The following is a 9,683-nucleotide window of genomic DNA, read 5'->3' as shown; positions in this document are numbered from 1 at the left end:
TAATGCTTACTTCTACTGTTTCCAGACTGAAATTACACTTCTTTTCACCTTTTGTTTCTCTAGGCTAAATGAACCATTTTTATTCTCTTCTCATGAAACAGATTCTCCATTTTACTGATCTTTGAGTCCCCTCTGTACCTCCTGTGGTGCGATCTCATCTTTCCTGAATAATAGTGACCAGAATTGCATAAATCATTTCAGATGAGGTGAGACCAATGTTTTTATCTGCAATATCTAATGGAAATAGCTGACCTGGTATGTTATGTGATTTTAGCAACTTTTTTTGCAGCTGGATTATGTCTATGACTTGGTCATCCTCAACTAATGCAACGAGCACTTCCTACCCACTGTTGCTTCCAAATAATGAGGTTCTTCTCCCGCAGAAAGTATTGGTATCAGTCTCCTTGTATGTTGTGTTATTAAAATTAATCCATTCTGTTATTAAGGTTCTGAAGGTCATCTAGTCTTGATCCTTCTCATATTGAAATTGTCTCACTGTTTTTTATCATCAGCACATTTCATTATTATAGCTTATTTTTTCCCCATACACCATTAATGGAAATTTCTGGATGAATAAAGATCTTCTGATGTTTCAGACGGGTACGTGATAGGTTTTTTTCTTTCATCTCAAATGTGGAAACATTTAATATCTTCTTTCTCATTAGCCCCTGCTTTAATTTCCTTTGTAAAGGAAGCTGAGCTTCTCAAAATTCTCACTTTATTCCTACCCTTCTTAATATTTTTCAAGTAATCATATTGTTCCTTTCCTTCCAAGCTTTTGATTGTTCCCAGTAATCCTTTTGAAGTGGTTATTTATCAAGCTGGGACTGACTGTCGCTCTTGTTTGAGACTTGAATTACAGATATGTTTTTTCAGAGAGATTTGTCAGCTTCCAAACTTTTTCCACAAGCAAGTCCTCAACCACCTACATGCATTTGTCATCACCAGCTCATTCTCCTAATTTCTCAAAGTTTGACCTAAGAAATTAAGAACCTTAATTATCAATCTATTTTTGTTCCAAGTAGTATTTTTCCTAATTATTCTTCTAAAAACCATTTCTCCATTTCTAACCAGGCCCTGCATCCCAAAACATAAAGGGTATCTGATGTGCCTCCTCTAAATGACAGCTTTGAGATATGAGAATAGAAGCATGGAGCTAGGAAAACACCAAACTGGAAATAATGAATCAGTCAAGGAAGAGGCAAGAATAAGAGAACAGGGAAGAGTGTAACTGAACCCCAAAGAAATTTCTGATGGTGAGGAATACTTACTGCTATAAGCCCTTATCTTAAATCTTTATTTCTAGCACACCCAAGTAATAAGCCTTTCCTGTCTTCTTGACAAAAAATTCTGTCTTTGAACTGGTGTAAAAGCCAGGTCCTTTCCCTTCCAGTCTTCCATCCTTTTTTTGTTCTTTCTCACCATCTTCATAGTCTTTGTTCTTGGACTGTTTTGGTTGAGTTCATTTTTTTCATCCCTCCTTTAATTGTCCTTCCCAATACATGCATCTTCCTCATCTGCTTCTCTCTTCTCTGTCTTTTCCGTTTTAACAGCAAGTGGATTATTTGACTATATTTACAATTACAGTCAACGTTTCTTCTTCTGCAATATAAGCCTCCTCTCTCTTATATTCACATTCTTCCACTGTCACACAGCCTGCCCCACAGGTCCACGAGGAAAACAGGTATCTGAAAAGAACCTCTGCTCTGCACAATCTCTTTCTCCTGTCAACATTAAGCAACGGCTCTTCTCTTCCATGAGCTCTATCCACCATAGTGTAGCTTCTGTCAGGAGTCAAATACAGGATGAATAGCAAGGCTTTGTAGTTGTTCTTTATTCTCTTCCTCTTTCTCAGGCCATTGCCACACTTGAATCAGTAGCTGTCATCACATTCTCACTTTTGTCAAGAAAAAAACCAACTCCTTTGTTTTTCACCACTGTTTGTGGTCATTCCTTCTACTTAATAATTATTTTCTGGGTCTCTTAGATATAAGACTGGCAATTCTCCTCCTGTGAGTCATGATTAAAGACAGGAGTCCACCCTTGCACAAAGCTCCTGGAGGCTTAAGTGCAAGTCCTCTTCAGGGTAGCACTGAAGGACTGAAGGACAGGCTACTTTTGGCTTGACCCTGAGGAGAACAAAACAAACAACACTTACTCTATCCTCTCCAAGTGCTAACCACTGGCATGATTGAGAAACCCATACTCCCTTCCTCCTTCCTTCCTGGCCTGGGCTCAATTCAGAACACCCCCTGGTCAAGGCAGAAACAATACAGCAAGCTAAAGCAAGGACAGACTATCAACTGGGGTATTGTGGTTTACCCTTAAGCGAAAATAATTGCAAACGGCACAGTATAGGACAGAGTTATCCAGAGGAGGAGGTATTTTAGATCCTGCAGATATATTAAGTGATTGAGAAAGAACAAACAGGTCTTCATGCCATTTCTAGCATTTGCATGGTTGACTAATAATGGTGTTATAGGCGGTTCGGTAGTGAGGGATACACACAAACCAGATTTACCCAGTGCTACATTAACCTTAAATGGAAAAGCTGGAAGTTTTCTGTTCTTCTGCTTGTAACAGAATGGATTTCCTGTGCAAAAAAAAGTCAAGAAACTTAAAAATGTTTCAGGCTTACAAGTCGCAAATAAGATATCTACTTGGATGCTTGTATGGAAAACAAGAAACATACCACTTTGAGTTCACTGCTATGACCCAAAGTGTGGTCATTTTTGGACCAGATTCCCAAGCCTGTCTCCAAAATGTTGCATATTCAATGCTCTCACTGTTAATGTCTACATTTGCAAACTAACAGTTCTGGAAGAACCTCTTTTCTTCTCAGCTCTGATTTAGTGTTCATTTCACCATATGCCTCAGCTTTCAACTGTGTGCAAGAAGCAGGTAGTGCCATTTGTCTTTTTGTGACAAAAAAACCCCATCAAATCAATCCCATGGTCATACAAGACAAGGTAGTGGGTGTGGGATACTGAGTTACACTTGAGTCAGTGCAAGACTGGAAGGCATGATCAGGGCTCTGCTGGTAGCCTCTTCCAGTCAAAATACTGTTACACCCAATTTAAGTTTGTGTAACGTACCAGTGTTCCTCATTTTTCAGATGATGTGAAATGCCCAGTTTAAGACAGCACTGGCTGGCTATGAGAAATGATTCAGTTCAGTTCAGGCAGGGCTCTCGGTGCTGTAACACATTTCCTCCTCAATCCCTCAATGAGGGCTGGCAACATGAGGAGCGTGAAGCCATCAACACACGTCAACTGGTGCAACCTAGAAGACTGCAAAACATGTATCCATGCCAATTCAGTGTCCATCAGATCCATGTTTTCCTTCTCAGAATCAATGACTCAGGCCCATCTCCAGTACTTCCAACACCTGTGACAGACAAAGGAGTCTCCTCAGCTCATTCAGTAGAGGCAGGGAAGGACAATGTCCATCACTGGAGCTTTGCACTATTGTGAGTACATCACCAGTGTGTGAGAGGGTGTTTGGCCCAGCATGCAAGGACAACAAAGCCCTCCATGACCTCCAGATCTCAACTGCTTCATTTGAACAGCCAAGCTACACTTCCCATTTCCAATTACAAAAGCAGGATGATCCAGATGTGAAGACAACTCAGTGGCATCCTTCAGGCTAACACACTTCCTATAGAGGAAGAAAGGTGAGGTAATCAACAAGCCAAGAAACCTCGGTGGTGTGGGCCACGGCCCATCCAGCAGTGCTTCGTGCCACATGGTGCTCTCAGGTGGGAGGAAGGATTGGATGTGACCCTTAGTGCCACGGTCTAGTTGATGTCATGGTGCTCAGTCATAGGTTGGATTCGATGATCTGAGAGGTCTTTCCCAACTTAATCGATTCTATGATCCTGAACTCGAGGGACAGCGACCAAACCGGACAGATACAGGCCGCCCTCACCGCCCCGAGGCCGCCGCCATTTGCGGCCGCTTTGCCGCCAAAACGCGTCGCCGCGCGGGCGGGGGAGGGCTCCGTCACGTGGCCGCGCGGGGGCGCGCCCCGGCGCGCGTGGCGTGGCGTCACGTGAGGCGCGGAGGCCCCGCCCCTCCCCGGCCCCAGTCCTTTGCGCCGCGGGGGGACGGCGGGCGGTGCGCGCGCGCGCGCGCCGCGCGCTCCCGCGCGTCTCCATCTCCTCCGCACGTGACCCCCCGTCCCTGGAACGTGGCATTGTGTAATCACGTGACCCGGAGCGGAGCGGGGGGAGCCGGGGGAGGCAGGCAGGGAGGAAAGGGGGGCGGGGGGGCTGCGTACGCGACGGAGCGGGGTGCGAAGATGGCGGACGAGGAGGCCGAGCGGGAGAGCGGCGGCCCGGGCGGCGACCTCCTGGAGCTGCGGCGCCTGCGGGAGCGGCTGCTGGAGCTGGAGACGGGGCTGCGGGAGAGCCGCGAGCCGGCCGTGCAGGCGGCCACCGAGTACTGCAAGCAGCTCTGCCAGGTCAGGCCGCCTCTTCCCTTTTCCCTTCCCTTCCTCCGTGCCCTGCCCCCGCCCGCTCCCTCCCCTCCGCGCCGGGGTGTGTGTGTGTGTGTGTGTGTGAGCCAGGCCGGAGCGCGGGCGCCGGGCGGGACCAGCGCCGCCCCCGCCGCGGGGAACCCGCAGCCGGCGGCCCGGTGCTGCGGCCGGCGCGGGAGGGGGGAGCGGGGACTCGGTGCTCGGGACCCGGCCGCGCGATCGACGCCGCCGCCGCCGCTCCTCCTGGGCTGAGGCGGAGTGGCCCCCGCGCCCGCTGCCGTTCCGGCCCGGCCCGTAATCCCCATCCCCCGCTTCGCCTCCCCCCGCCCCGGTTCTCGCGGTCTCCAGGCCCCTTTGTTGTGCTCTGCGGCTCGGCTTATCGAAGGGCCCTTTGTTCCTGGCGGTGGCGGACCGGGGGCCCCCCCGTCCCCGTGGCTCCGACACCCCTCCTCCCCTGGGGGCGAAGGGAGGGAGGCGGCGGCCCGCGAGGTGGGGGCTCCGGCGCTCCTCCGAGGGGCCGGGCAGGAGCTGGAGTCCGTCCCGCGTCCCTCGGCGCGGGGCTCCTGCTCTATGTCCCTTTCCTTCCCCCGCTCCCTTCCCTATCTCGTACACGGGAGGGATAGAGTTTCTGCCATGCTGGGAAGGTGACGGTGGTGGTGGACTATACAGAGTCGCCGGTGGTGGTGGCAGGTCTGTGGTGTTGCTCCCCGTTTTCCTGCCCTATCAAGGGAGCGCAACCCCGCCTCGGGAGAGGGCTCCCGAGCCGGCACTGTTTGAAGCACCATTGTGTGTAATTATTCAGCCGTCGGGAAAAGGCCCGCTTCCCGGAGCTTGGGCTGGTCCTGAGGCAGGGCTTGTTTGCAGGTGTTTCTTCTGAGCTGGTAAACCTGCGGAGTATTTGTTCCTAAACAAACTTTGTGGTACTAGCTTCACGGACTGCTAAAAAAGCAGACCATTTTAGTCACGTATGTGTCTATACATGGCCTTGATTTCTCTTAGATATCCTTTCTTGGACAGCATTAGGTGCATCCCAATGTATAAAACGAGTTCTCAAATATTTTAGGCCACAGAAACCGCTACTTGTGTAGCTTTACTTTGTTTAGTAGTCTGGCTGACACAAGTGATAGTGTTTGTTTACGCATTACTGTCACCCATTCATGGACGGTCAGGCAAATTACTAAAAGGTGGAATGGGTAAGAGTGAATTCACATGGTTAGTTTGAAATGTGTTTTATTTATGATTTTATATCTAGTTTGTTAAGTAGTTGATTCTTGGTGGCCATTGTAGCATGCTAATTTTGCATCTGTCACTTTTGGATTAAACTAGACTCTACTTCCTACTAACCAGGAAGATTTGATACTAAATATTTTAAGCATAGTTTTATTTAATTTTGTATATACCGTATTCATATGTCAGGTTCGTTTTCCTCTGGTCAAAATGTATCATATTGTGCCTGGTTAGAATGTCCATGTTGATGCACAGAAACATTGGTTTATGTTGGTTCAGATGAGTGTGTTCCTAGTCTATTTTATCTTTGTGTCTACTTTCTTCTTACACTTAGAGGTGGAAATCTGCCTTTCCTGGCTCCGGCTCGACTTGTGAATGAGCTGTTCATTGAACTGAAGTAGTGTTGGGTAGGTGGGAATGAAGACACCATCCTTGACACGTACAGAGTAGATTACTGATGTCTAAGCAGATTTATCACTGAAATCGTGGTTATGTGTTCTTAGCAAGTGGCTTCTAGAGTTGATTGATTGATTTAAAGTTTAACAAGTATGAATATTCTTGTCATTACTTTAATGACCGTTATGAAAGTCCGTTGTAAAGGCCAAGTTTACTACGTTTTTTAGCCATGCACCTTTTCAAAACTAGTCTCACTGAGCAAATCAGTTGTGTAGAAACTGACATAGAAATCATACTGTTTTGAAATGAGTTACTGTTCCTTCCATACCAAGATTTATAGTACGGCCGTATCTGTTTTTGCAGGCTGAAGGCTGATGTGTAACCCTGAGGGTTGAGACGTGCCATTCAGTGTTGAAAGATCCTGCTTTTCAAATTTTGAACAGAGGACTAAACAGATGCTTAATGTATTAAAAAGTGTTGTTAGGCAAGCGTTTTTGTACTGGTTCAGCAGGCGTTTTTTAAATCTGTTCACCTGTGCTTGTGGTGCCAGAATACTTATCCAGCCTCTTCTGCAGTTTTAATCCTTTATTTGGGCTAACACAAAATAGTATTCGTGATTCAGAGAGTAGGCTTAGCTACTTAGCTTGCACTGCATGACACGAGTTGTAGAAAAACCATGTAATATAAAAACCATCTCAGAAATCTCATCCAAATAACAGTTTAAAGGTATCTGCCATGCTTTCTAGAATCAAGTCTTTGAAAATATATGCATGAAAGAAGGATTTGGTCAAATATATGAAACTGAGAGTTGTTATTTATTATATATATAAATTGAATATATATCGCTTGTTTATATCTTGGGTCTAGAAGCTCAGTAATGAAGAAATATTTTAGTATTTCTCTCAGTATGATTTCACATGATTTTTTTTCCTTCTTAGTTTCTACTCATGTAATAACTGCACAGATCTTGAAAGGTCTGGTGTCCTTGTTTTGTTTTGCCAGGTGGTCACTCTGGAGCCCAGCAACCACCTAGCTTGTTGCCATAAATTAACTTTTATTTTTTTTAATGAAGTGGGTAACAGCGTTCAAGAAATAAGCTTAATGTCAAACTGATGAAAGCTAAAGAATGTGCAGTAAAGCATGGAAAGATCCTTAGGTTCAAAGGCAAATAATGGATTTAAGTATTCTGTTCTTATTAAATGAAGTGGGAGCTGTATAGCCAAGTCCTTTATCTGGTTTTGAAATACCTCAGTTTGAAATACTTTATTGTTTATAACCCAACAGTGTAGAATAACTATTAAAAACACAGAAAAACAAGACCCTTGTACCTTGACAGAAAATGTTATAGACCTGTTCTCTTGTAAGAATAAAGTTTATTTTGATGTATTTTATATCCAGCATTTCATTAGCTATAAATATGTTTGTGTGTTGCTGCTGATTGCTCTGTGAAATGGTGCAATTATTCTTAAATTTTAAGGGGATTATAGACTGGACTTTAATCCTGTACTAGATCTGTGTGATTGTAGTTCTGTTCTCCATTGTCAGCCTGCAGTAGAGAGCATTATTTTCATTGTTATCAAGTGGAATTCACATCCATGTGGGTGTATGTAAAATGATTTTTAAATTTTGATTTGTGCTCTTCCATTGCAATTCACTAATGAGCAAATCCTTGACAAACAGTTATGTTTTCACAAACTATATGAGTGCAGACTGTGGCAGACAAAACAAGTGTCTTCAGTTGTAGTGACTAAAAATTGCAAGTGTAAATTTTGCAAGAATTCAGAATGATCTGAAGAAGCTTGCTGTTCTTGTCACCATGTGGTGGCTGATTAGATTATTTTCAGACTTGGCTCTTAAAGGTGACCAGTTGTTTATATTCAGTTGGAGAAGACCAAAATGTATGTCCAGGTTTTTGTGCTTGAGAGCTAGGTGAATGTGCTGCTGGTGGGTATGTCAGAGCTCCTCACTATGGGCTGTGTTCGCTTCTAGTTGTCGCTACACGGTGTGCCCCTTTTTTAAAATTTTATTTTGTATAAATAAAAACAGATTGCAGACTGGTAACAAATTTTCTGTTGTCACCAGGTGGTTGTGAAATCTTTGTGGTGCTTCTACCTCTTCTGACTGTTTTTCTGTAGTTTGACATGTTTTGAGTCTTCCCTCCTTTGTTATTTTGACACTTCATTTCTTTCCTGAATCTACTTCTAAGGGTTGGGTTTTTTCTCTCCTGCTGTACTTTGTGGTACAAATTCTCCAAAAGTGTAAAACAGTTTGGTTTGTTCTAGTGATGTACAAGTTGTGAGCATAAAGTGGCCTGTATTAAAAGCATAAGATACAATTTGGATGGTTGTGTGGCCTTTCCTCGATAACTTTGAGTGCACTTCTGGTTCATTTCTTGGTTGTCTTGTCTGCCTATTATAAAAAAGATCATGTGTTAAAATGTGCTAAAAGTGTGCTTAGCTGTTAGTAGATGCATTAATATCCTTCTAGTGCTGGCAGTTTACCCAGTAGTAACCTTGAATATTCTTAACACTAGTAGCAGAAAAGGTGTAATGATGATAGGAAAATGGGGGTGGGGGGCATTTTAAAAGATGCCCCAAAGCTTCTTATAAAGAAAAATTGTTTTTAACAGCTCTGCCTGTACAGTTTGTTCCTACTGTTTTAAGCTGATTTTTACTGTGTGTTGAGGTTCTAGTGAAGTACTGGGACCTTAAGGTCTTACCCTATTTTTTTGGGTGTGCTGTCATGCTAGAGTAGATCTTGGTAGTATTCAAGGATATATAATCTAAGATGTCCCTCCTAAAAGCAGACCTGCATATCTGTACATAAAAACCTTTTTATTATTATTACATATTTGTAATCACTGTATAGTACAGGTTTCTGCTAATTATTTGTTCCTGTTGGAGGTTAGGCGTATGTTTTTTCTTACAAATTCTCCTAATAATCTTACTATAATTGGCATTCAGTTTTTATCCCTCACAGACTTGACAGCTTTCTGGTGCTGTCACCCTTTTCAACTGTCATTGTCTTCCTCACTTTTAATCTCTGTATTCTCAACTTCCTTTTCAGACCCAAGATGACAGAAATAATCTTCAGTTCTATCCATAAAATTTAAAATAAAGCATTTCTTAAACCTTTTACTTAGATGTTCTGGATTTATCCAAACCCAGAGTCTGTCTCAATCTAATGACAAGGAAATGTTTCAGTAGGCTGCTTTATTTTTTCCTGCAGGAGTTAGAGTATGATCCCTTGCCAGGAGTAATTCTGTGTCTAAAGACTTCAACAGCCTTTGAAGGATGTTTTTTGCTGTTTCCTTGAACACCTGTAGTTGTGATGTAACCATAAGATTAGTGTTCACTGATGGTGAGAAACACCACCAGCAAAACATCAGGTGCCTTTTTAATATAAGTAAGAAGACATTTCCTGTTTTGTTAATATCACGCCTGATTTCTTACTCCAGACAACTTTAAGCAGACTCTTCACTGAGTGGATAGGTAGATGTCCATCTTAGATTTTGTTTAGCTCAACTGCTAACAGCGATGTTTACATAATACAGGCACAAACTGATGGGATGTAATTGTTGGTAA

General features: G+C 43.8%; 1 protein-coding gene across 1 annotated transcript in view; it reads left to right on the top strand.

Moving 5' to 3' along the window:
* The first annotated feature begins 4,253 nt into the window (after positions 1-4,253).
* The window catches only part of ZNF292 (zinc finger protein 292), a 49,221-nt gene continuing 43,791 nt past the window's right edge, over positions 4,254-9,683 (top strand). The window contains exon 1 of the mRNA XM_030944563.1: positions 4,254-4,461. Coding sequence (XP_030800423.1) covers positions 4,300-4,461 — 162 coding nt within the window. The 5' untranslated portion in view covers positions 4,254-4,299. The remainder of the gene's footprint in view (positions 4,462-9,683) is intronic.

Source organism: Camarhynchus parvulus, chromosome 3 (genome assembly GCF_901933205.1).
Source record: "Camarhynchus parvulus chromosome 3, STF_HiC, whole genome shotgun sequence".
Lineage (NCBI taxonomy): Eukaryota > Metazoa > Chordata > Aves > Passeriformes > Thraupidae > Camarhynchus > Camarhynchus parvulus.
Note: the sequence above shows the minus strand (reverse complement) of the source record. Positions and strands in the feature narration are given on the sequence as shown.